Genomic DNA, 26029 nt, shown 5'->3' with positions numbered 1-26029 from the left:
GCACACTTCCGTATTAAAAAACTCTATTGAAGATGGATTTGCACTACACCAACTTCTAATGGAAGACAATATGAAGGGGTGCATAGAAAAGTATGTACAGATATGAAGGGTTGATTCATTATTCTTTTAACGATCAAACATATTATTACAATAATGATACGTATGAGCGAAGGGTAAGTTACAGTTAGAAAATAAGTCATACCAAGAAAGTAAGAGGGATATTGATATTTTACTACCGTCAGTGACTCTCGAACTTCGAACGAAAGTTGCTCGAGGGTGTTGTACAAGTGTTTCTGTTTCTACATTTTCGATAATTTTCTTTCATGCTCGCTATTAGCGCCACTTTGGTAAAGTAAGGATCAATTAAATAGAAAAAGTGCGTGATAATAGAAAATTTTCAATTGGAAGATGCATATACTGCGGTGGACATTTTTGTTGTTCACATTGTGCGGCTGTTACCCGCCTCTTTCGTGGAAGACACCTCTGAAAAAATTTCTGTATGAGATTTATACAGTATTCTCATTCCTGGTTCTCAATAGTTTCTTGCTTTTTCAAATATTGGATATGATATGCAACGTAGAAAACACAGATGATTTTAGCGATAATTTCTCCGTGACAGTGGTGGTTTTTGTCACGTGCCTCAAGCTTTCCACTATACTGATATATCGAGCAAATTTCCTACTTTTGTGCAATACGCTTCAAAAGGAGCCATTTTTACCAATGAACGAAGAAGAGTTTGAAATTCTGTTGAGATTCGAGAAAATTACCGAGTAAGTATATCCTTCGCTGTTTCAGTGAAATAACAACATTTCTATAATATATGTCTACGTACATGTATATGTGATAAATAAATGTTTCGTATTAACGGTAAATTGTTTTAGTAATATAATAATTATACACTTAACTACAAACATGGAACGTACATTTTGCGATGACATGTAATAAAGTAATAAAAGAGAAGTAAAATATAAAGTGCCTACGTTAAGCAAGATCGTAGTCTAAATTAATTGACAAGTTCTCATCGACAAAAAGTATTATTCTCTTTTATATTTCTCTTCCAGTTGGAACACACTTGGTTACATGACCCTGCTCGTGATCTCTGATTTCTTTATACTCGTAGTGTCGCTTCTGGCAAATTTCAAGAACAGAAAACTAGCGTTTCGAACATGGATACCATACGATTACTCGTCGTTATCTGCATATCTACTTACTTTCCTTTATCAGTCGTTATTCACGGCGATATGCACTTTTGGATGCGTCGCTAGCGACTCTCTGTACAGTGGCCTGTTGATACATATTAGCTGCCAATTCGAAATACTAGAGCATCGTCTGAAGAACATCGAATCGAACCAGAATTATTCAGTGAACCTGTGTGTTCGTCATCACGATCATATATACAAGTCAGTTTGCCGATTTATTTCTCTTTTGATAACATCAGAGAGAAATAAAATATATAACTTCTTCTCTGTAACATTTTCTTATTTACGAGCTTACAGATTTGGCGAAATGGTGAACGAGGAATTTAAAATGATCATGCTTTTTCAATTCTGTACAAGCCTGTCGACGATCTGTTTCAATTTCTATCGAATAACACAAATCGAAATGGATTCGAGATTCGTAGGAACGCTTCTCTACATGGCCTGCTCGTTGATGCAGATATTTTATTACTGCTGGTTCAGCAACGAAGTCAAACTCAAGGTTCGCTATTACCACGAAAAATACAATAAAACCTTAAGGTTGGATTTCCTATACGCATCAGACGTATACGATTGAATATGGTTTTTTTTTAAGTGAATAGCGTTCACATAGAGACATCACATTTCTTGTCAGGTCTAAAATGCTCGCATTATAATCAGACTACGGATATTTATGCAATTATGGGAAATTTAAAGATCCATAAATGCATAGAAAGTGCTTAACGTGGAGAGAAATAGGCAAATATATAAAGATATTGTAATATTACAATTTTTCGTAAGTGAAACAACTGCGTTGAAGCTCTACTTCTGCAATTGTATGCAGAAAAATATGAATTTCCATAAATATCCGCAGTCCATTGGCAGGAAATCCCACCTTTTGGAAATTTTACAACTAATTGAGTAAAATGATATAATTTTCTGTGCAGAGTTTGGAACTTCCCGATATGATATTCAGAAGCGACTGGACATCGTTAAATAACAACGTTAAGAAAGCTTTTTTGATGTTAATGAGGCGTGCTATGAGACCGATCGAATTTACCAGCATTTACGTCATCTCCGTCAATCTTGAGTCTTTCATGACAGTCAGTATCCTTTAAACCTTTCCTCTTTTACATTTTCCGGTAAAAAATTGTGAGGAACATTTATGTTGTAGCTATTGAAGACTTCTTACTCCGCGTTCAATGTTTTCCAACAGAGCCGGGAATCATGAAAATGCGGGAAATCTCTTAATTTAGAACCGTCTGTCTTCGATACTTCCGAATAGAATAATAATTGTCCACTTAGAAAAAGGAAGAGAAAAAAGCAAATCGAGCACAACACGCGAAACGTGCAACAGAGTATCTAGAGTGCATTCCAATAAATTATTTGAAACATGAATACCATGCGTTTGATTAACGTGCCTGTATCACTTTCTCTTTTGACTCTCTTTTTTCGTCAATGAAACTATTCACAATGAGTAAACCGCAACCTTCTGTTCCTTGCGACCGATGAAAGCAGACTGATGGTGCTTCGTGTTCTAAAGTTTATTTTTTATTAATTTTCGTTGAGGGGAGACAGATAATAGCCGATGAATCATTATCTATTTCCAGGACAATTTCGACCCTTTCTTCGTTTCTCGACTCCGTACTTTGCCCTCGATCGACTAGTTGGAACATTGTGGCTTCCCGGAAACGGCAGGAGATGCCTATAATAAATAAATACTTTTTAGCCAATCATATAGACTGTCGTCAGTTATGGAACTATAGAGAAACTTTACTCTTAATCGCGATTCTATCTAAGTGAAAGCCCCAACTGGGAAATATTTCATTGATTTTTCTGTAATCGCATAACTATAGGGGATGTATGTAATGTAATAATAATAAAGATGTCTCGGTCGACAAAAAAAGATCGGTGGAAGGGAAGAAAGGTAATAGAGTCGCGCATTTGATCAAAGCTCTTTCATTCTGTAACAGTCAAGCAGCTTTGATAAAAATTTGTAACTAACATAATCAAGCTTCTTAAGTATAATTAAACGTAGAATATTCGCAGAATTAGATTTTTGTACGCTTTAGAAAGAAATTTTTAAACAAGGCTTTTTTATATCCATCATTGACTAGTTTTTAGCCAATGTTTTTCTAAGAAAATATAGGCAGAGATAACTAAGAAACAAAAAGATGCACAGACCTCCTCTGTCGTTTGCTTTGCTCACTTACTGCGGCTACTGGAGACCAACTAAATGGCCACACACTTCGTTCAAGTATCATCTGTACAACGTTTACTCGGTGTTCATGATTTTTTTACTATACTTCTTCACGTTCTGCTCTTGCGTGGATTCGTTTACTAGCAAAAATCTGAAGACTATGACCGACAAATTTTCTCTCTGCGTCTCTGTGGTAGGAGTCTGCCTTAAAGTAGCCAATCTCTTTGTCCGGCGAGGAAAAATTATAAATGTGATGAACATGTTGTTGAACGAGAATTGTATTGCGAGAGACGATCAGGAAGAACGCATCCAACGGAAGAACGATGATTATGCCAGGTTTTCTTTTTTACAATATTCCTTCGTGGACTATTATTTTGCCACGAATTACTGCTTACAAGTTTGTTACAGAAAACTGACGATATACTGCGAGATCCTGAACGAATCGGCAGTGTTCTTTGCGACCGTGGGTCAATATAAAAAACTCATAAGTATGAGAGAGTTACCAGTGTCCGACTGGATGCCGTATGATTTATCCTCGCAAAAACTGTACATGATATCCCTAGTGTATCAAACAGTTGGTTTGTTGATCTGTGCAAATACCAGCGTGGCCAACGAAACACTGATCGCAGGATTGATGATACAAGTCGGCACGCAATTTGAGATATTTTGTCATCGAGCTAGAAATCTATCATTCTCATTGTCGGCAGCGAGCGTTATGTCTAACGAGGAATTCAAGATAAGATGCAATAAAATTATTGCGAACTTAATTAGACATCACCACGAAATTTACGAGTACAAATAGATGTGCATTTTTCGTGATCATAAATTTTGAAATTCTTAGTATCGAATTTTCTAATTTTTTTTTCGATTGCAGATTTGCCGAAACAGTGAACAGTGTGTTTCAGTACATGATTTTCTTACAATTTTGCATAAGTTCGATAGTACTATGTCTGAGTGTCTATCAGTTTTCCACGGTAGATCCGTTCAGTATGAACTTCGTCTGGAGCGGCTTCTATTTGTGCTGTATGCTTATGCAGGTGTATTTATACTGTTGGTTCGGGAACGAAGTGACGTTGAAGGTTGGCACTGCTTTTCGTTTCTATTCGATCGCTAGATGTATTTTCGAGTACAATAACACGGAATAGTAGAAACGACGGTTTTATTTGAGATTTTTACTCAGTGTCTAATGATAATGATTATGATACGGTGATTAATTAATGTCGCAAGGACAAGAACAGAGTGACTTTTTCTCGTTTCTTGCGCTCTCGTTACAAATAAAATTTTTGATCTTACGAGTTATCGGTATTATAACAGAAAACTAAGCAAGATTGGTAGTAAAACAAATAATGTTGTATATGTAAATTTTACGAATTAAAAGTCAACTGATTATTCCATGTAGTATAAAATTGTAAAATTATGAAAAGGTATTTTGTCACCTGTAACTTGTAACTTACTAATTCATTAATATTAGTAGCTAATATATCATTATTCAAGATGGATTTGATCTCAAATTATGATACATATTTTCATTTACGTAAAATCGACGTAATTTTTAGAGCAATAAAGTTCGCGATGCTATTTATGATATGGATTGGACCATACTACCTACTGACGTAATGAAGAATTTATTGTTGATCATAATTAGAACTGATAGACCTGTTAAAATGACAAGTGGTCACGTTGTTGTTTTATCTTCGCAATCTTTCGTGTCAGTTAGTAGAATTTCAATGCTTTTAACCATTACATTATAAATCATTATTGCGATTCTAACAACTTTGTACTTTATTATAGATCATGAAGATGACTTACTCTTCGTACAATCTTCTGTCGAATTCTACGAGTAAATAAGAATTTTCGTTGTTACTGTGATTCAATTTTTATTGACTGTTTAATCATCGTAAATTGTCTACAATTATTGTAAAAGTGTGTGTCCTTTTTACCGTTGTGCATGGTCATACAACACTCTCACTAATGTACTCCTGACGATCATGACTGAGAAATAAAAATGCAGAATTTAATCAACAAATTAACGTACCTCTTATCTTGCGAATTGTGGAATATAAAAATAAAATATTTGAAACTTTATCTTCAAAGCTTTGTAGAACACAGTATTTAAAAACGTATCTGTACACCTGACGGTCCTATTGCAATTTTTTGAAAGCTTTTTGCTACTCTAGCGATGCCTGGTTCCCTTATTCGAGGTAGACATTATAAATACCGAATTCACGTTGCAACAAACTAAATGATGGCATGAAATAAAAGTGCAGTGGATCTTGAGATTATTTCTTTCGATGCTTCCGGTGGACAACTTTCTGCAAATGTACCGATGCATATAGAGAACGTAACAATAAACTTTGCACCATGAAATGCCAACTCATAAATACTTGCCTGATCGTAGAAGGAAATATGTTGGACGTTTATACTTTGTGATATGTCGAAGAAGCACACGCGCACGATATTTCATTTTCAACTAAAAATTCTTCCGTCCAATTTATGGATAATATTCTTCGCTCGTTCTATTTTACGAAGGTGAATATTTACGCTATATTAGCTCGCAACAAAGGATAATATGAAGAGGAGTATGAAAAAAATATGTAAGAGTACGAAGGGTTGATTCGTTATTTTTTAAACGGTAGATACGCATCCAATGTCATCGTGTAACACACTACTATTATAGTAATGATACGATATCAGCGAAGGGTAATTGCGGTAGAAAATAAGTCTATTGAAGGAAGTAAGAGGGAATTGATTTTACGATCGTCAGTTACATTTCTAACTTCGAATAGGAGCTGCTCGAGAGTGGTGTATAACCCACTTCTTTCTACATTTTCTTATATTATATTACTATAACGAAATAAGGATCGGTTAAACAAAGGAAGTGCGTGATAATAAAAAGTTTTCACATCAAGCATGCATATACTACGATGGACATTCTTATTGTTCACATTGTGCGGCTGTTTTCCACCATCTTCGTGGAAAACACCCCGCAGAAAATTTTTGTACAAGATTTATACGGTGTTCTCGCTCCTGGTCTTGAATACTTTCTTTCTTTGTTTAATAATGGATATGATATACAATGTAGAAAACATAGACGACTTCAGTGATAATTTTCACGTGACGGTGGGATCGTTCCTCACAACCATCAAGGTCTCCGTTATGGTGATATATCGTGAAAGCTTCGTACGTTTGCGCGACACTCTACAGAAAGAGCCACTTTTGCCAATGAACCAACAAGAATTCGAAATTTTGTTGAGATTCGACAAAATTACCGAGTAAGTTTGTTCTCCGCTCCTTTGCTGAAATAAAAACTTCCTATCATGTATACATATATGATTAGATGACCTTGTAGCAACACGCGAGCTAGACACAATACAAATTATGTTGTTGTTTTGCCTCGGAGCATCAATATCGTTAGGATACACGCAATATAATAATAAAGAAACTCCGGGCAAGACAATGTCACCGCTACGTGCAACCATTGAGCAAAAACGAATTTTAATGTTCCGACTCTCCCCCGACCTGTATAAATAAACGATCGTAAAGATTGCAGTATCTACGAGTATCTACGAGTGATCTAATCAGCGAGTATTTTAGCGATTATACACTGTCTTAGCGAATTTGTTAGTACGAACGTCTTAACGACATTATCTGTATTTATTTATTTATTAATTATTTTAAATACACTTGACGGTTTCAACGAGTTATTTCGTTATTCCAACAACCATCATTTACAATCCTCTACAACCTAAACGAATACACAAATGCATATGCGATAAGTCGCCTAATAATATTGCCTAATACAATAAATAATTTTCGATGTTAAGGTTAAATTGCATTAGCAGTATGATAACTATATGTTTACCTACAAAAATATAGAGAGATACATTAAACAAGAACTTACTCTAAATTGATCGACAACGCTTCATCGACTGAAAGCATTTTTCTATCTTCTTTTTTTCTTCTAGCTGGAACACACTTGGTTATATGACGATCCTCATGACTAGTAATTTTTATCTATTTATGGAATCGCTTCTGACGTATAAGAAAAGACAACTAACGTATCGAACATGGGTACCATACGACTATTCGTCCGCATCTGCATTTCTGCTTACTTTGCTTTATCAGTTGTTATTCACGACGATATGCTCCTTTGGATGCGTCGCTACTGATTCTCTGTACAGTGGCCTACTAATTCATATTACCTGCCAATTTGAAATACTAGAACATCGTCTGAAGAACATCGAATCGAACCAGAATTACTCAGTGAAGCTGTGTGTTCGTCATCACGATCATATATACAAGTCAGTTTGCCGATTTATTTCTCTTTTGATAACTTCACAGAGAAATGAAATATATAACTTCTTCATTGTAACATTTTCTTACTTACGAGCTTACAGATTTAGCGAAATGGTGAACGAGGAATTCAGAACGATCATGTTTTTCCAATTCTATACAAGCCTGTGTATGATCTGTTTCAACCTTTATCAAATAACACAAATGGAAATGGATTCGAACATCATAGGAAGGATCCTCTTTATGAACTTTTCGTTGATGCAAATATTTTACTACTGTTGGTTCGGGAATGAAGTCAAGCTTAAGGTTCAACATTACGACGAAGAATGTAATAAAACCTTAAGGTCGGATTTCCTGTACGCATCAGACATATACGTTTGGATATGCTTTTCTTTTAAGTGAATAGCGTTCACATAGAGACATCACATTTCCTGTCAGTCTAAAATGCTCGTATTATAATTAGACTACGGATATTTATGCAATTATGGGAAATTTAAAGGTCCATAAATGCATAGAAAGTGCTTAACGTGGAGAGAAATAGGCAAATGTATAAAAATATTGTAATATTACAATTTTTCGTAGGTGAAACAACTGCGTTGAAGCTCTACTTCTGCAATTGTATGCAGAAAAATATGAATTTCCATAAATATCCGCAGTCCATTGGCAGGAAATCCCACCTTTTGGAAATTTTACAACTAATTGAGTAAAATGATATAATTTTCTGCGCAGAGTTTGGAACTTCCCGATGTGATATTCAGAAGCGACTGGACATCGTTAAATAACAACGTTAAGAAAGCTTTTTTGATGTTAATGAGGCGTGCTATGAGACCGATCGAATTTACCAGTATTTACGTCATCTCCGTCAATCTTGAGTCCTTCATGACAGTCAGTATCGTCTAAACCTTTCTTCCTTTATATTTTTAGGTAGAAAATTATGGAAAACATTTACGTTGTAGCTACTGAAGACTTCTTACTCCGTGTTCAGTGTGTTCCAACAGAGCCGGGAATCATGAAAACAGAGGCTAATTTCTTAACATAGAACCGTCTTTCTTCGATTCTTCCGAATAGAGTAATAACTGTTCACTTAGAAAAAGGAAAAGAAAAAAGCAAATCGTTCAAAACACTGGAAACGTGCACTAGACTATTCGAAGTGCATTCCAATAAATTATATGAAACATGAATAACACATATGTACATGCTTAATCACTTGCCCTTAGCGACACTTTTCACTTGTCTTCCTCTTCTTCCGTCAATGAAACTATTCAAAATAAAGTCTATCGGTAAACCGTGACCTTCTCTTGCGACCGACGAAAGCAGACTGATGGTACTACGTGTTCTACAGTTTACTTCTTATTAATTTTCGTGGAGGGGAGACAGATAATAGCCGATGAATCATTATCCATTTCCACGACAAATTCGACCATTTCTTCGTTTATCGACGCCGTATTTTGCCTTCAATCGATTAAATAGAACTCTGTGACTTAGGGGAAGTGAAAAAGGATACCTATAGTACATAACTATTTTTTAGCCAATCATATCGTCTGCGGTCAGCTATGAAACTTTAGGGAAATTTTGCTCTTGAAAGCTTCAACTAGGAAATAATTATGTTTTTTATATTCGAACAACTATAGTGGATGTGTGAAATGTAATAATAATAAGAATGTATCGAAAGGCAGAAAAAGATCGATGAGGAGAAAAACTAATTTGATGTTTTACGTTTCGTATATTACACCACTCAAAGCAAAAATATAGGAAAATGGAATCACATGGATGTCGTGCGGCTTATCCTCCCAAAAACTGTACATGATATCCCTAGTGTATCAAATAGCTGGTTCATTGATCCACTGACCGCAGGATTGATGATACTTTGTCATCGAACTAAAAATCTACTATTCTCATTGACGGCAGCGAAAAGGAACAGCATGTCCAACGAGGAATTCAAGATAAGATGCAATAAAATTATTGGCAATTTAATTAGACATCACCAGGAAATTTGCGAGTACAAATAGATGTGCATTTTTCGTGATCATAAATTTTGAAATTCTTAGCATCGAATTTTCTAATTTTTTATTTGATTGCAGATTTGCCGAAACAGTGGACAGTGTGTTTCAGTACATAATTTTCTTATGATTCTGCATAAGTTCGATAGTACTATGTTTGAGTATCTACAAGCTTTCCACGATAGATCCATTCTCTATGAACTCTGGAAAGGCTTCTATTTGTGCTGTATGCTTATGCAGGCGTATTTATACTGTTGGTTTGGGAACGAGATGACGTTGAAGGTTGCCACTGCTTTTCGTTTTTATTCGATCGCTACATGTATTTTCGAGTACAATATCACGGAATAGTAGAAACGGTTTTATTTCAGATTTTTACTCAGTGTCTAATGATAATGATTACGATACGGTGATTAATTAATGTCGCAAGGACAAGAACAGAGTGATTTTTTCTCGTTTCTTGCGCTCTCGTTACAAATAAAATTTTTGATCTTACGAGTTATCGGTATTATAACAGAAAACTAAGCAAGATTGGTAGTAAAACAAATAACGTTGTATATGTAAATTTTACGAATTAAAAGTCAACTGATTATTCCATGTGGTATAAAATTCTAAAATTATAAAAAAAGTATTTTGTGACCTGTAACTTGTAACTTACTAACTTATTAATATTAGTAGCTAATATATCATTATTCAAGATGAATTTGATCTCAAATTACGATACATGTCTTCATTTACGTACAATCGACATAATTTTTAAAGCAACAAAGTTCGCGATGCTAATTATTATATGGATTGGACCATACCACCTGCTGACATAATGAAGAATTTATCATCGTAGTAATAACTGACAGATCTGTTAAAATTACAAGTGATCACGTTTAGTTTCATCTTTGTAGTATCGTGGAAAAACTCTTGGAGAAATTCCAATGAACTACAGATGGAAAACAATAAAAGTGGGAAATTCCGATGGATAATATGCTCGTGGCTTTTTAGAACATTGGATAATTAAAAAAGGTTTACGTGACCATCTTGGGTCAACAGCTGTAAAACACGTGTCCGTTGTAGTAATACTGACAGCTCTGGTATAAAGAGGACAACTTGATGTGTAGAAGGTGATGAGTGAACGACTAGTAAATAATCGGCGGGCCAGTTAGCTACGCTTGTAAAGGGCCTGACGGTAGAAAAGACGCGTCGCGAGTTCGAATCCTCGCCTGTAATTATTTGCGCGCAAAGGTGTTATGTGAAAGCCAGAAAAATAATAATATCTTCTCACGAGAAGTTAGTTAATGTACTACCGGCAAGTGGATCCCTTGCCCCCATGATTGTACTTGTAGTACTTCCTGTATTGGAATTTGGTAAAGAAGGAGTTTTTAACACCCAGGTTTGCGGATCGACTCGTACTGGTCTACCGTATTCCCGCCCGTGGAGGTTTTATTAGCCGGTAAGAATCCAACACACCTTACTCCGCGTGAGTGCGGTGAAAAGGCGTCTATGAAGATTTCCTTCACGTAAAAAAAAAAAAAAATTTTCTTTTTTTCAGTACTACCCCGCCCCTTCTCCCCGGAGAACGCGGGTGCCTATGAAAGTTTTCGCCACGTAAAAAAAAAGTAGTCTATAGTTTTGTAGTTGAAGTTCCGACTGAATTGCGACTAGTTGCAATTGCGAGTAGTTGCTGGTTAAATCGTTACTCATAAGTTGCTGAGAGTTGTTAGCTGTAGGTTGTAAGTTGAGTAGTTAAATTTCGTTCTCTTTAGTTGTATCACATTACTGCATTAAGTTCAGATGAAATAGTTATAATTTTTTGTTTCAATCATAATAAATAAATCTATATAGTAAATAAAAATCACTATAATTCTGATCTCTATATCTTTATAACTTTTTACGTCAGATAGTATATAAAATATTATTGCGATTCTAACGATTTTGTATTGTATTATATACCATAAAAATGACATTTATTACGAGGCATTTATTTAGATCAATCAAAACGTTAAACGAGCCTGTACACTTGACAATCCTGTTGCAAACTTTTCAGTGCTTTTTGACTCTGTGCCGGAATAGAGGTAGATATTTTAAGCACCGAATTCATAGCGACACTTCTAACAAAGCAGAACGATGTTACAAAATTTTATTTATTGTTGGTATGGAAACAAAGTGAAGGAAAAGGATCGTTCTTCGAACTTGGAAGAACGATTTAATATATTGATCTACATATATAGCAGACGTGATCTTTCATGTCGACTAGGCAAGGTTGCATAAGTGCAACCGAAAAATATTTTTAATCGTAATGAATGTAGCTCTATGGTCCATACATTTGGAGGACACAAACACCATCACGATGAACATCTACGATTAGTAATCTTACGCATATTTACGCCTTTTTTCAAGGCTTGTTACTCGAGCTACCAAGCTGGACGTTTATTATTTCTGACCGTCTGATTGTAGCTAGTTAAAAGCTCCTATTCGGTGTATAATGTATAACACGCTGCAAAACACTCGAAAATAGTAACGAACAACGAAACAGGCCATGGTCGAATCGTTAAAATCGTTATCGTGTTCTTTTGTTTCAATTCTCTAATGTTCTGGCCTATAACATTTCACATATTATTATTTAGACAAATTTATCGATTTTGTTTTGCAGTCAGTTCCAGTTTTTCTACTTTCAATTGAAAATAAATCGCCTTTTAGTTTCATTTTTCAATTGAATATTAATGCCTCTCGGGATCATCTTATAGGTCTATGCCGTGTTTTAAGAATGTCAAGATAAATACCTGATAGCTTTAAAATATATAGCGAAACGATATCTTTATTAGAAACGCACGAAATTGATTTCTACACTTAATAACGGAATCGTTAAAACGTATCTTCAATATTGCTAAGATCGTTAAACGAGTCTCCTTGGAAAATTTCGTTTCGCAATTCGAAATCCATCTATAAATATATATATATATATACTAGTACGATGTACTCCATAAATGTATATATATAAATCGATCCAACGTAGAGGCAGCAAATTAGTTGTCTTTATATCTATTAACAGATAAATAACAAAATCAACTAATAAAATCTATCTTGAACACCGATAAGATAAATCGAACGGTTGATTATAAACATATTTCGTAATTCGAAATCGATCTGTAGATTGGAAAATCACTGAATCCAGCCAGTGTCTTCCGATTGGAAGGTGAGAGAAATTTTCGAGGAGGCGCGAGCAGAAAATAAACGCGGAGGACCCCACCCCCGTAGAATTTTCTGTGGCGGTCCATTTTTGGGCTCCCCACCTTCGGCTTCGCCTCGATTACCCGCGTCCTCCTCGAACAAGAAGCTTTACGAAGCACCCTCGGAACACTCGACTCGCGCCACTCTACTCGCTCGGGTTAGGTAAGTGAATTATCACGAAATTCTTCCCCGACCGATCGCTTCGCTTTTTTTAATCTCTGGCTGTTTCTACATCTCGTTCTCTGGATGCTCGACTATCTTTTGTTCCATGGATCGGTGATCGTGACGCGAGTGTGAAAGAAAGAAAGGGAGGAAGGATGTGGATGGACGTGTGCGTGAGAACTGGTGCAAAATTCACCAGTGCGAGAATCTTCGAGGATGTCGAAGATTTTCATCTTCGACGATGGTGAAAGAAGACTGTATAGTTGGACTAATCGTTGAATTTTTGTTACCACGAAGATTTATTACGCTACTAATGGAGCTGCTTCTTCGACTAACAAGCTTCAAGTTGAAAAACGCACGTAGAAAATACTTGATTTGCAACGAAACAGTGCCAGCCACGGAGAAGGCTCTGGAAGCGAATTTGGCTTCGAGGAGCATCCGTCTCAAAGGTTTTTGACAAAAAAAACTGCTTTGGCGATGCTTGTAAGTAGCGTTAATCCTAACATCGCACTGCTTACCATTAACAAATCTATCGTCATGCTAGTATCTCGTTTTATGATACAATTTTTCTTTGGCTATAATCAACGTTAAAATTTCAGATAACGAAAGTGTTGTAGATGTTAATGAGAAATCCCGAAAATATGAAATATTGTGGTCCACTTTGCGGCAAAAATAAACCGGTTGCCATCATCGAATCGTTTCGTTTACGTGTGCTATTTTCAACCGCTAACGTTTGCCTAGTGAATTCGACGAATACTGCGTATTTTGAAAAGCCCAACTCGATATTAATTATAATCAATCGTTACGATCGAATCATCCGTCCTATCTGCATTGATACATCAAATTGTCTACGCGATTAAAGTATATTAGTGGTTTAAATGCTTACAGGAAGACCAACGGTGTAAGGAACCGGAGCGCTTTTGCAACATATTAACCGCTGCCAATTAACAACAGCTCTGCTAACGCTTCGGGAATTTACTTTTGGATCTAACAAAACGCAATGTCGTAAGTAGCATTCGCATAACGATCTTTTTACACCATTAATCTCCGTAGTCTCGCTTAAACCTTAAAGGCAACCAAAATTCATCCGCTAAACATCTAACAACGCCTGTTTGCGATTAAATAACCCGAGCAATTCGCTATTGTTATTGACCACCGAGAATGATGGTCAGTGATGTCATTTTGGCACCCATGGGTAACCAAATGCCAAAACTTTCCAGCTGCTATTAATACTCGGAAATAGGGTCGAATGTAGTCATTCAGCTGTCGAATAATCGATTTAATGAATTAAAACATTCCCGTCCCTTCTACGATCTTATACCTTGTTTACATTCCAACGACTACGAAATATATCCATCGTTATTCACCGTGTAGTTTAGATGTCCCCAGAATTAATCCACGTTTCGTCGATCGAAGGTTGATCGATAGGGTTGATCGATATATTCGTCATACGTTAACAACAATATCACAGATATTGTTGCGATAAGTACACTGCCGACGTTTATGCAAATTCGTATGCTCGTGAACGTAGCTAAAGAAATGGAGCCGAAATGGAGATCAGATTCAGCGTGTTCGGTTAAACACCATCGCAAGTACTTCTACTTTACTTTGTATATTTTATACGAGGTGCATTGTACAAATTCTTTACTCTATTCGCAAGTAAAAGGCTGATCGGGTCTTGATCTCTGTGCTTCCAATTGGAAAAATTGGAAATGACGAGTGAAATAAAAAAAAAAGAACATTTCCTATAACTTGACAAATCCCAAGAACCGAATATGCAGGATCGAACCGCGAGTTCGCGAGGTGGCGACGATGATTTCGTAAATGCTATTAATACGCGGCAGTTAGATCGAATGTCGGTCGTCGGTGGCGGCCAAGTAAAGCCCGTTCTTCTGGGTTACGCTCGTGCTTTTTGGACTCCTCGCCTCGCGGCCTCACTAACGTCGGCCGCCGTCCTCTCCTCGTCGTTCCGCGCATATTTATAGAGCCTGCCTATGGATGCTATTTCCGTAGACGCACCGATGTGCCCCGTTCCTCGTCATCGTGAAGCCGGACGGTATCATCTGCCGGATTATGACTCGCAGAACTCCCTACGATCGTGAAAATATGCAAGCCCATCGCCTACTTTATTCGCGGACCCATCCGTTTATTTTCAGGGTTAAAACGATGACGAGTCACAGCCGTGAAACATATGTATACGGTGGATCATCAAAGTATTCGAATTCATGTAGAGACCATGTATGAATATGAAGATCACAGGAGGTAGCGTCGCATTCTTGTTGGTCTTTTCATTTCGATAGCGCCTTATGTCTAGAAAGGGTATTTTCACATAAAATACGCAATTAAAAGAGCAGAGAATTTGCTAAGTTCAAAGATATATAGCGGAGAAAATGTGATTTATAATTCTTCTTAGCCTGTTGTCTTCGTATATTGTATGTATGTGCCATGCAAAACCTTCCGAAATTTCATTAGCGCTATAACGAGGCGCGATTGCCATGATTACGTTGATGTAGCTTGAAACAAAACCGAAAATATATATAGAAATTACAAGATATTTATTTCGAACGTGTATTTCATAGAGTTCATCGAAATATTTAAACGGTCAATTAATTGTTATATCGAGTGGGCCCATCTTTTGGCGCTAATTACGTATTTAAGACTGTAAAACGTATACTAATTTTTTATCAAGTGTATGTTCGCAGTAAGTGACTCGTGACTTCTATACATATTTTCTCCTCGCAGGTGTAAAAGATATATTTCAACGAGACGATTATCGCGTCGTAGAAGAACAAAAGACCCCTTACGATTTATCTGAAATCGATAATCTCGTCTGATTTGTCTGTCAAGACTAAACCCGTTGATATAATTCCACTAACATCGGGAAATCGAAGTTTATGCTGTTTCATCGAGCAGACAAACATCGATTGCCACGTTTCAAGTGTTGCGAAATTTTTAACGCCTAATCACAGAGACCACTAGAAACGATGTTCGTGCAATCGTTAAGAGAAAGGATCATGGAAAATTTCAGTGAACTCGATAGTTTCTTGAAGGAAGCCGGCAAAAGAAAAAGGCCGCCACCATGGACGCGATCAAGAAGAAGATGCAAGCGATGAAGCTTGAAAAGGATAATGCGATGGATAAAGCCGATGCCTGCGAAGGACAGGCGAAGGAGGCGAATATGCGCGCGGATAAGGTCAACGAGGAAGTCGGTGAATTACAAAAGAAGCTTACCCAGGTTGAAGCCGACCTTCAAGCCAACAAACAAGCCCTGGATCAGGCCAACAAGGATCTCGAAGAAAAAGAGAAAGCTCTGACTAACGTGAGTAACCTAATGTTTCCGTTAGTCTGTTACGATTAAGGATTTTGCCCTAGTTCTGTCATTGCTCCAGTTTACCTTGGACCAGGTCCAAGTCAATTTTTCGCCGAGAAATTTTATTTATATTTATACGGTAGTTTTATACCTTCGTTTTAAGATCGATGACTCAGTGTGACGCAGTTTTACGCTAGCTATGGTGCCTCGTAACACGAGGGATCATCTGTTTCGCCCTGTGCTCCCCTTTTTTTAAAAGGCCAATGAGTCACGAGAGCTTTCTAATTTCAGGCCGAATCCGAGGTCGCCGCTCTGAACCGAAAAGTACAATTGATTGAGGAGGACTTGGAGAGATCCGAGGAACGATTGAACACTGCCACTGCCAAATTGGCCGAAGCCTCTCAGGCTGCCGACGAATCTAGCCGGTAAATCTTGAGAAAGTCAATCGTGAAACTGTTGTACGATAGGTAGAGACGGAATTATGTTAATGAACGTAATTGCAGTATGTGCAAAGTATTGGAAAACCGCGCGCAACAGGATGAAGAGAGGATGGATCAGCTGACGAATCAACTGAAGGAGGCGCGTCTGCTTGCCGAGGACGCTGATGGGAAATCGGACGAAGTATCGCGAAAGCTGGCCTTTGTTGAAGACGAGTTGGAAGTCGCTGAGGATCGAGTCAAGTCTGGTGAAGCGTAAGTTGCCCCCGAGGAATGTTATTCGTAAATAGACTGCGGCTTTCTATGCGTTTACGTAAAACCTAACGATGCAATAGAATCCTGATAATATAGAAAAGTACGTAAAGTACCAACGGTAGAGTGAGTACTTGTATCATAAATTTTAAAAAGTGAAACGAATCTCCATTTTATTCTAATTACTTACAACAATATGAAAAATTCACAGTCTACTCGTAAATAATTGTTTCTATTTAAAGCGTACTATTTGCAACGTTACAGCAAGATCATGGAGCTTGAAGAGGAACTTAAAGTGGTCGGTAACAGCTTGAAATCTTTGGAAGTATCCGAAGAGAAGGTGAGTTTGTCGATTTTTCACGGTGTTTGAGAACGCGTTTCGGATAAACTATTTGACTGACTGGATTCGATTAGGCCAATCAAAGAGTCGAGGAGTTCAAGCGCCAGCTCAAGACCCTAACGGTGAAACTAAAGGAAGCTGAAGCCCGCGCCGAATTTGCTGAGAAAACTGTTAAGAAACTCCAGAAGGAGGTCGACAGGCTCGAAGGTAAAGTCGAAATGACTTCCTTTCGTTCTAACACCCTCTTTACTGAATTAACATCGTTTAAGCAGCGTATTTTCTTAAATAAGCAACGAATTTATTTCTTTACAAATATTTATTACTCCGTTGCCGCAGAGTGACCTCAGAGTACTTTGCACCGAATCTAAACGGGTGTCTGACGTAATTTGGCAAGTTGACAGTAACGCTTCCGTTATCCAATTCTACTGGAATGCAATCAAAGACTCGTGGCCAATTTGCCAACCTTGAATAACGTCAAACACACTTTAGTAAATGCTGCACACGTCGCAAGTCGATTAATTATTACGAATATTTTCAAGTTACGTTGATAAATTTAGTCGAGCCGCGACTTACCACTGAATACGAGTAACAGAGTGATTTAAAAAAAAATATCCATTTTTACTCGCATAAATTTCTTTATAGTTACAGAGATTACGAAGGTAGTGTTCGTTAATAGATATCCGCGTTAACAAGCGACACTTCATCGTGCAACGCAACTGATTTTCTTTACAGACATATTGCACCAGCAGAAGGAGAAACGCAAAACGATTTGCGAAGAATTGGACAAGACATTCTCTGAGCTTTCTGGCTACTAAAAAAAAAAAAAAAAAAAAATATCATCCATAGTCGTTTCAAATTTTCTCGTTTTATTCCTGTACACGAAACATATTTAGCTATTTCTGTATCGTTATCTTCTCTCTTTCAAAGATACTTTTCCGCTTTAGCTGATTTTTTCTTCTTTTCCGCTGCAATAGCTTCCAAATTTGGACGTAATTTTTACTTTTTACGACCGAAAAACCAACAAAGAAGACGTTAAAAGTGCATTCTCCGTATTTTTGCTTTTTTTCTTGCGTTCTCACGCTCATGTAAAAGCAATATCATTTTTTTTTTTTTATCGATCATCGTTCATGTTTAAAGTTCGATTTAATTCTCTTGTGATTTCCCTTCTTTTTTCTTTTTTTATTTGCTGTCCGATCACTGTTTCAATCGTTCGATTTGGGAGCGCTTTGCTTAGTTTTTTTTATAAGAACAGATTAATTAGTACTTGTCGTTTACGTTAAGCATTGTCTATTAATATACGCGTACAAGAACACACGAACATACACACACAAGGCACTTAACAGAATAAAATAAAACAAAAAGCTTCGCACGTTTATGTGGGCCGTCGTACGTCAGGTACATTTACCAATCCCTCGTAAAACTGTTTTGTCTTAGATTCCTGCAAAGGTATACTACACCTCACGATACTTACGTGCTTCGAGTAAAGTGATAAAGCATTAACCGCTTCGTTTAACATTTCCTTTCACACGATGCATTTTGTGTACAATCTCGTATTGTACGAGCACACTGACATACACCACGTTGTACGACATTCCTATATTTTGGTCAAGCTATAAGTGTGCTTTTATTCTTTTTCTTTAGAATGAATGTCGTTGCATCATAACATTTCCATCTAATATAACTTCTTTTTGCGTAGGGGTTAACATACTTTCAATAGCGAACAAACTCTGATGATCTCTATGTTCACATTAATTGCAAACTGTGACTTAGGTTCATTAAAATAAGTAGTGTATCGATCCGTGCTTGACCGGTAAACGAAAGCTCGTTGAACCGAGTTACCCGAAACGTTTCCAATTCTGAACGAAATGCAACTGTTTACCGGGCAAATGCACAAAAATCAAGTAGAAAATTCGTAGGATCGTTCTTGATTAGATGTAAAACGAGTCGTTAGATGTAAAATGTTAGTAAAATCAAAGAAGGAAATATATCAGCAATTCGATTATTTTATCAACTTTTCCAGACGAATTGGGCATCAACAAGGATAGATACAAGTCACTCGCCGACGAGATGGACTCCACGTTCGCCGAATTGGCAGGATACTAAGTTATTTCGATCTTTTGTGCTTCCTACTATAATTACAATGTCATGCGTGGGGATGGAACTGCAATGTTACGCATCAAGGACTCCAAAACGCGACCAATCGTTGCACGATCGGCCAAAAAAGCACTGAGGCTGAGAACAGATCGTCGGAAATTGGATATTATTCGTCCAGTTGTACGACGTTACCGCGACGAAGATGGTCAATGTATGGAGATCCGTAAGGAATTTTACTCTGTTACACTGTTGTACGAAATATTACACCCAATAAACTGCTGTAATGTGGTATCTCGTTACTAATTGCAAGGACTTTTAGTAGATTTCGAATCGGAAAGCTACTTCTACCTTTAGCAGGATCCGTATCTGTCTCTTTATCTATTTCTCTATCTCGCTCGCTATACGGAATGTTTTATTAAAAGTATCGTCGTCGTCTTGCATCAAGGACAAGGTGAGTATACAAAAATTCAATGATTATCAACTACATGGAAATAAAAAGATATTTCCCGTTGATATGTATACGTTTGGAATAGACCTGTCGGATTTCCTTCTTTCTAATTTGAAAATTATCGTGACATATTTTTATAGAGGCACAGTTATATAAGATGTTTATTAGTCATCAATGTACTTATTAAATGTACAATGAACGCATAAATGTACACCGAATGGCATATCAATTCAGGAGTGCTGTCTTGTACTATATCCTCGAAAGTCATGATTAATCATACACACATTTGCTTATCTACTATTTACAATTGGTAATTATCTAGAAACGTTGACTCGCGTAGTTGTGCATAATCTTTATACAACATTAGTCTATTTCAATGGCCCGCGAATACTCGGGATCACTTTTATTTTCACAAATATACACACCTAATTGGACACGTATAACACCACCCACGGAAACATAGCACTCAGTTAAAACTCAAGCATGCAACGAACAAAAATATACAAACTCATCTGTAAAACATGAATAATTTCTACAAAACAAGAAAAACATCCAGAACGCAGGTATTATATAACTGTATATAATGTGTATCAAAAAACTGTAACAATCAAAGACAATGAATATGTTGAGGATACAAAAGTTACGCTAAGATAAACTTTCTGCCGCAATTATTCTCGTTGTTAAAACTGCGCATTATACTGTGATATACTTATCGCCCCAATGATAAAACGATAGAATACAAATGTATCTTATGACGTTTACTTAACATTAGGACACTCAAATATTCTTTTTGAAACTTTATTGATACGGGATTGAATAAAATATCTTCTATGAAGAGAAACAACGTTTAAATTCTTAATATTCGGCTAAGAAAGAGTGGATTTTATAAAACTTTGTGGTTCGAATGATCAGTTAAAATTATTCAATTAATAACGATGTAAACGATGTACCGATGATCTGAATATAACATCAGAGTATGTAGCAGCCATCCTGTTGTTTCTAATAATGCCCGGTACTAAAATAATTTCTTTGATTCATAGCATACCATTTGATGAGTATAATTCGAATAAAATAAATAGGACTGCTCAAAAGCATAAAATGCAGTTTAAAATTATAATACGATGTGAAAAAAGAGATGATATTGTAATTTCATGAGTGATAAGTCAGTTCAATTTGCCTTAAGACCGTGTTATTGGTCTAGAATCTCTTTCATCGCGATCACCTTCCTGTAACATTATTATCAATTAATATCAATTAATGTTACTAAAGTTTTGGCAACGCAAATTTGCCCAAATAACTGAGCAAAAACGAACATAGAAAAAACACTTCGGTACGTATGGCGCCAATTAACATGAATCGAAATATATTTCCTCGTTTAATCAATATTCAAGATATTTCTTTCCCTAATACAATAAATAATGCACTACAAAAACTATAAAAACTACCACAGTATTTATCTAATATACAATCTTCATTACCTATTGATAACATTATCAAAAACATTAGACTATTTGGGCTATCAATTGCACGCAACACCATTCTGTAATGACATGGTAAATACAATGTAATCTATACAGATGATGCAGAATAACAATATGAAATAATAAAGAAAAGTTTTCCTGATGAATATACAAACGTTCACACAGTAGAAACCGGATATACATATATCGATGTAATTTGCATGATAAAAATCATAAATAAAATGAAAATACATGACAGAGATACGTGCTCTATTCATAAAACGAAATATCGATTTCCACTCGAATTAAATGCAACTCCAATGGATCATGAGACAAACACAAAGATAAAACATTGACGCGTAGTAAAAAAAATTTATAACGAAGTTTATGGTCAGGGTGCTTCCAACTTTTCTTTCTGACGTGATGTATCGATATTATTTATACCTAATTCACTTTAATAATACTTACAAAATTCTTTGTAGAAGTGAATACAAAATAAGACATTGCATAGGATGCACTATCACTGCGTGCCAAATATTTCTCATTGAGAAGATCGTGACGACTTGTTGAAACAAATCTCATCATTTCTTCAATATATTTTACATGATAGTAATATTGATGATAATAATAATAATAATAATAATAATAATAATAATAATAATAATAATAATAATAATAATGGAATATATAAACGAGCATTAACATAAAATATAAATTATCAAATGATCCTTCCATACGTTTCTTACTTCAATTACATTCCATATGAAAATATCAATAAATATAATAATCACCCTCGGTTCAGACAGATAAACCTACGCTAAATTCTCTGAAAGATATCAAGAATATATCTATGTAAAAGGCAATATGATGCACGAAATCTTTGAATGTTTCCCATTAACATCATTAAAGTCAACATAATCTTTTATATGTCTTTACCATACAAGAAATCAAATATATGTATATTATACATATCATATACATCATATACATGTGTATATAATGCATACATATATATATGTATATACATATACGTGTATGTATTGCATTTACACAAATAAAGATGCATTGCAGATTCTAATATTCTTGAAAGAAACGGTGAATACTCTATATTACACGAAAAAACAATATACGATTCTTAATCTATCCTTTCCACAAATTATGTATTATTTATATGTCTATAAAACAATGTAAAAATAACAAGTGCGAAAATATAAAAATGTAAGAAAATAAGCTGATCCAGTGAACGATAAAGAAACTAGGATTATAAGCAATATCATATCTCTCTGCAATTCATAAACAGCATTTTCTTTTCCATAGATCAATTACGCACGTTTTCCGGGTTAATGCAATTGAAAGTACACAGTTGGCATATTAAGAGGAAAGTATGTAAAATCTGAATCGTATACCCAGACAGAAGTAGACTCCTCCCTTCTTTGCCGAGGACATCGGTATCTACAAAATTTCTCCTGGGGTCTTGTACATTACTTGTTTTTATATACGTATATGTATATGTATATATATATATATATATATATATACATATATATATATATATATTAATATATACATATATAATATATACATATATATATTAATTTGGAGGAATCTCTTTTATAAGCTCAAATAACTTAATGACTTAATACATAGAATAATAATAATTTATAATAAAAGGTGTCATGATTTACGCTACAGACGGTCACGATGCAAAGAATTGTTGTAAACGCTGTACCGTTCTACGATCCAGAGCACACAGATCAAAATCGAATGTCTTTTTTGTGATCTCATATTGACCGGTTTCTGCGATTACCTGAACAACTCTCTGTAGCTCTTGATTATCTTGCAAAGTCATTATCTTTTGTTGCAAGTCTTTCAACTGTGACACATAGTCTTCCGAAAACACCGGCGGCTCTCCTATGTCTGAATCAACCAAAGTACTATTCGTTGAATCAGGGGCCACTTGTTCCGCTTCCGCCTCGATACGCTTCTCGGCGACTTGTTCCATAACACCACGATCCTCCTTATCTTTCATATGAACCGTTTCCTGATCCACCACGACTGGTGATTGACTCGAAGAGACGGGCTCCAAAGGAGGTGACGTCGAATGACCTCTATCCTTTTCTCTTTTAACCACATGGTCGTCATCACCTTTACTATCACTCCGTCGTTTCCTTCTACGGATTTCTTTTTCCTCCCCTTTGCTCCCTTTAGATCTGTCCCTTTTGTTTCGATCTACCTTATCCTTCTTAATGTCTGTAGGAATTGTAGGTGAAAGTGGTTTCGTCAGTTCCGTCGGCGGTGTAGACACCGTTAAATTTTCTACTTCTTTCTTAACCATAGGCACTAATTTTGATTCAGAGAAGGAATCGTCATCTATGGATGGCGCTGAATCGCTACTATCTCTTTCTGGCATTTCCAGTACTGAAAAGGGATTGGCTACAGGAACATTAGGCACATTATTTTGCTTCTCTGTTGAGGACTTTATCCTGTCGCGTTTTTCTTTCTTGTCCCTATCTTTGCTGCTATCCCGTTTATCCTTTTTATCCCTTTTTTTATGCTTGTGCTTCTGCCTGTCTTTTTCATTCTTACTGTCCTTCGCCTTCTCAGACTTCTCGGTCTTTTCAGATCTTTCTGTCTTTGATAATTTCTCATCCTTTGGTTTCTCACTCTCCTTCGAAGGTTTCGGCGACTTTCTCCCCTCTTTAGCCGATTTGTACTCTTGACTCTTCTCTTTCTCGGATTTCTCGGATTTCTCTGATTTATTCTTCTTCTCGATTACTTTTATAGATTCTTTTGAGGAAGGCCGTTCTCCTTCCTTATACTTATCCTTTCGTTCTTTATCCCGATCTTCTTTATGCTTTTTCTTGTCCTTCTTTTTTTCACCCTTAGAAGCATCGACAACATTTTTAGAACTATCTTTTACCTTGTCTTTTTCTTTACTCTTATCTTTCTCTTTCTCAAAAGTTACCTTTTTCACTTCCTTTTCCTTTGATTTTGGGGAAATTGACCTCTTTGCAGGAGGCAGAGATGGGCTACAAGCTCTTTTTATTCCAGCTGATGGAGGTGATGGCGGCCTTTTATTAGAAGGGCTAGAATGACTTTTATTTCCAGGACTAGTAGACCTTTTTAATTTCTCCTTACTTCGATTTTTATCTTTAGGTTGCTCTTTGATCCTTTTATCTTTCTTATCATCTACTTTCTCCTTTTTAGTATCTTTATGAGGACTATCCTTAGACTTTGTTTTGTCCACTTTATCAGACTTCTCCGTGGTAATTAAAGATTTAGAAGCCGAGGATTTTTCTTGTGGTGTAGATTTTTTAGTGTCCTGAGAAACTTTTGTAGGTTTCAGAGGTGTACCGAATAATTCAGCAAAAGAACTTGAAGTTTTTGATTCTATATTTTTGTGTTTCTTTGATTCACTCCCACCCAACTTTGGTTTACCAACCATAGTTAATGCTTTAGATTCGTTCTTTTCAACTGAATTTTCAGAATTAGACACAAGAACCTAAACATATAATATTTAATTTAATATTATAATTTATATAAAAAGATATAGAATTTATATAGAAAGATAAGAACCTATATAAATAAGATTATATATACTCACACCACCACCCTTCAACAATTTCCTCCTAAAGTCATCTGAAGGATTATTAATTATTTCAGTATGTCTTATGACATTTGTAATTGCAGGACCACTAAATTGTAAGTTAAGGTCATATAAAATTTCTATCTTTTTGCTACCTTCATCCTTGTTTTTTAAGTAAATATGAATTGGAATCTCAAAACCAGCATAACCAGACTCTTTTAACACAAATGGTGGTTCTTTTAAGATCCTCTTTGGTTTTGAGAATGTTTGATGTAATTGAAAAACCACTGGAATACAAACCAAAATAAGTCGGAAGATTTGTATCTATGGATGCATGGTATTTCCTTAAAAGTATATTTACCTTTTTCAACATAGTGGTGAATGTCTGCATTATCAATACCCCGCACAAATAATTCCCAATCATGAGTATAGCCCTGAGGGGTGGTACGCATACGTAACATTGATGAATGTCCACATTCTAGTGTAATGCGAATTGCCATTCTCTCATATGAATTTTTTGATACACGCTTTTTCAAAGAAAAACAGAGAGAGCTAATTATGCGGGTAAACACAGCAATTACGTTACATTTTTATTTATCTCGTTACACGTGAATGAAAACTCTGATGAATTCTTAAATATCTGATCCTTTACAAACTATTTGTGACGTTGAAAATCATTGTCCAACAATTTATGCTAAATGTAAAAGCAATGACAACACTTCTTTCCTAACTTTCGTATACTTGAAATACTGATACATCGTTTGCTTACACTTGTTTTGTATGAAAATGTCGACCACCTCATTAGAGCAGAATATTGTGATAAATGAGGAGTTTGATGGAGGCAAATCGCCTCGTTAGTACTACGATAATTCAGGAATTTCCTTTAAGCCAAATCTGATTCGATTATCAACAGGTAAACTCTACTTCAACGAGAACTAGTCGCCATACTCGTTACTGCGTACACTAGACTTAAAAATGCACGACTGTGCTGCCATCTATAGGGAAACGCTATTGTCTGCCGAGGTATGTTCTAATATCAATCCTTGCTTTTGT

The 26029-nt window shown here is 36.0% G+C and overlaps 5 protein-coding genes across 9 annotated transcripts; 4 read left to right on the top strand and 1 right to left on the bottom strand.

Annotated features, from left to right (window-relative positions):
* The first annotated feature begins 44 nt into the window (after positions 1 to 44).
* Positions 45 to 2881, top strand: LOC122574289 (odorant receptor Or1-like). 4 transcript variants are annotated; one of them, XM_043741701.1, is made up of 5 exons: positions 45 to 770; positions 1062 to 1370; positions 1497 to 1698; positions 2123 to 2278; positions 2350 to 2875. In XM_043741701.1, the coding sequence occupies exons 1-5, from the start codon at positions 409 to 411 to the stop codon at positions 2404 to 2406; spliced, it is 1086 nt and encodes a 361-aa protein (XP_043597636.1). In that variant the 5' UTR covers positions 45 to 408; the 3' UTR covers positions 2407 to 2875. The 4 variants fall into 4 exon arrangements, with proteins under 4 accessions (XP_043597636.1, XP_043597635.1, XP_043597634.1 ...); XM_043741700.1 differs by having other exon boundaries at positions 1062 to 1400; XM_043741699.1 differs by having other exon boundaries at positions 1062 to 1698; positions 2786 to 2881.
* A 450-nt stretch (positions 2882 to 3331) lies between these two features.
* LOC122574292 (odorant receptor Or1-like) lies at positions 3332 to 5831 on the top strand. The gene is made up of 5 exons (XM_043741705.1): positions 3332 to 3711; positions 3784 to 4167; positions 4250 to 4454; positions 4932 to 5087; positions 5167 to 5831. The coding sequence occupies exons 1-5, from the start codon at positions 3350 to 3352 to the stop codon at positions 5221 to 5223; spliced, it is 1164 nt and encodes a 387-aa protein (XP_043597640.1). The 5' UTR covers positions 3332 to 3349; the 3' UTR covers positions 5224 to 5831.
* Positions 5832 to 5904: 73 nt separating this feature from the next.
* On the top strand, positions 5905 to 8965 carry LOC122574295 (odorant receptor 67c-like). The gene is made up of 5 exons (XM_043741708.1): positions 5905 to 6647; positions 7341 to 7676; positions 7773 to 7974; positions 8398 to 8553; positions 8625 to 8965. Exons 1-5 carry the CDS (start codon positions 6286 to 6288, stop codon positions 8679 to 8681), a joined length of 1113 nt encoding a protein of 370 aa, XP_043597643.1. The 5' UTR covers positions 5905 to 6285; the 3' UTR covers positions 8682 to 8965.
* A 3930-nt stretch (positions 8966 to 12895) lies between these two features.
* On the top strand, positions 12896 to 19785 carry LOC122574055 (tropomyosin-1). The gene is made up of 7 exons (XM_043741143.1): positions 12896 to 13049; positions 16078 to 16368; positions 16651 to 16784; positions 16863 to 17051; positions 17313 to 17388; positions 17463 to 17595; positions 19409 to 19785. The coding sequence occupies exons 2-7, from the start codon at positions 16129 to 16131 to the stop codon at positions 19489 to 19491; spliced, it is 855 nt and encodes a 284-aa protein (XP_043597078.1). The 5' UTR covers positions 12896 to 13049; positions 16078 to 16128; the 3' UTR covers positions 19492 to 19785.
* Positions 19786 to 20047: 262 nt separating this feature from the next.
* On the bottom strand, positions 20048 to 25883 carry LOC122574052 (protein AF-9). 2 transcript variants are annotated; one of them, XM_043741140.1, is made up of 4 exons: positions 25746 to 25883; positions 25338 to 25503; positions 24995 to 25263; positions 20048 to 24892 (listed from the first exon to the last, which is right to left on the bottom strand). In XM_043741140.1, the coding sequence occupies exons 1-4, from the start codon at positions 25776 to 25778 to the stop codon at positions 23087 to 23089; spliced, it is 2274 nt and encodes a 757-aa protein (XP_043597075.1). In that variant the 5' UTR covers positions 25779 to 25883; the 3' UTR covers positions 20048 to 23086. The 2 variants fall into 2 exon arrangements, with proteins under 2 accessions (XP_043597075.1, XP_043597076.1); XM_043741141.1 differs by having other exon boundaries at positions 25338 to 25883.
* Positions 25884 to 26029: the final 146 nt, after the last annotated feature.

This window comes from Bombus pyrosoma, linkage group LG13 (genome assembly GCF_014825855.1).
Source record: "Bombus pyrosoma isolate SC7728 linkage group LG13, ASM1482585v1, whole genome shotgun sequence".
Taxonomy (NCBI): domain Eukaryota; kingdom Metazoa; phylum Arthropoda; class Insecta; order Hymenoptera; family Apidae; genus Bombus; species Bombus pyrosoma.
The sequence above is the reverse complement of the archived record's forward strand: the minus strand, read 5'-3'. Positions and strand labels throughout refer to the sequence as shown.

Excerpts from the sequence above, each read along its gene's own strand:
- LOC122574289 (XM_043741699.1), top strand. The coding sequence starts at position 409 with ATGCATATACTGCGGTGGACATTTTTGTTGTTCACATTGTGCGGCTGT. Across the intron at positions 1,699-2,122 it reads GCAACGAAGTCAAACTCAAG|AGTTTGGAACTTCCCGATAT; the intron begins GTTCGCTATTAC and ends TTTTCTGTGCAG. Across the intron at positions 2,279-2,785 it reads ATCTTGAGTCTTTCATGACA|GACAATTTCGACCCTTTCTT; the intron begins GTCAGTATCCTT and ends ATCTATTTCCAG.
- LOC122574292 (XM_043741705.1), top strand. The coding sequence starts at position 3,350 with ATGCACAGACCTCCTCTGTCGTTTGCTTTGCTCACTTACTGCGGCTAC. Across the intron at positions 3,712-3,783 it reads AAGAACGATGATTATGCCAG|AAAACTGACGATATACTGCG; the intron begins GTTTTCTTTTTT and ends AGTTTGTTACAG. Across the intron at positions 5,088-5,166 it reads CTTCGCAATCTTTCGTGTCA|ATCATGAAGATGACTTACTC; the intron begins GTTAGTAGAATT and ends ACTTTATTATAG.
- LOC122574295 (XM_043741708.1), top strand. The coding sequence starts at position 6,286 with ATGCATATACTACGATGGACATTCTTATTGTTCACATTGTGCGGCTGT. Across the intron at positions 7,677-7,772 it reads CATCACGATCATATATACAA|ATTTAGCGAAATGGTGAACG; the intron begins GTCAGTTTGCCG and ends ACGAGCTTACAG. Across the intron at positions 8,554-8,624 it reads ATCTTGAGTCCTTCATGACA|CTACTGAAGACTTCTTACTC; the intron begins GTCAGTATCGTC and ends TTTACGTTGTAG.
- LOC122574055 (XM_043741143.1), top strand. The coding sequence starts at position 16,129 with ATGGACGCGATCAAGAAGAAGATGCAAGCGATGAAGCTTGAAAAGGAT. Across the intron at positions 16,785-16,862 it reads GCTGCCGACGAATCTAGCCG|TATGTGCAAAGTATTGGAAA; the intron begins GTAAATCTTGAG and ends ACGTAATTGCAG. Across the intron at positions 17,052-17,312 it reads CGAGTCAAGTCTGGTGAAGC|CAAGATCATGGAGCTTGAAG; the intron begins GTAAGTTGCCCC and ends GCAACGTTACAG.
- LOC122574052 (XM_043741140.1), bottom strand. The coding sequence starts at position 25,778 with ATGAGGTGGTCGACATTTTCATACAAAACAAGT. Across the intron at positions 25,504-25,745 it reads CATTTTCATACAAAACAAGT|CGTGTATCAAAAAATTCATA; the intron begins GTAAGCAAACGA and ends TCTTTGAAAAAG. Across the intron at positions 25,264-25,337 it reads TCACCACTATGTTGAAAAAG|TGGTTTTTCAATTACATCAA; the intron begins GTAAATATACTT and ends TTTGTATTCCAG.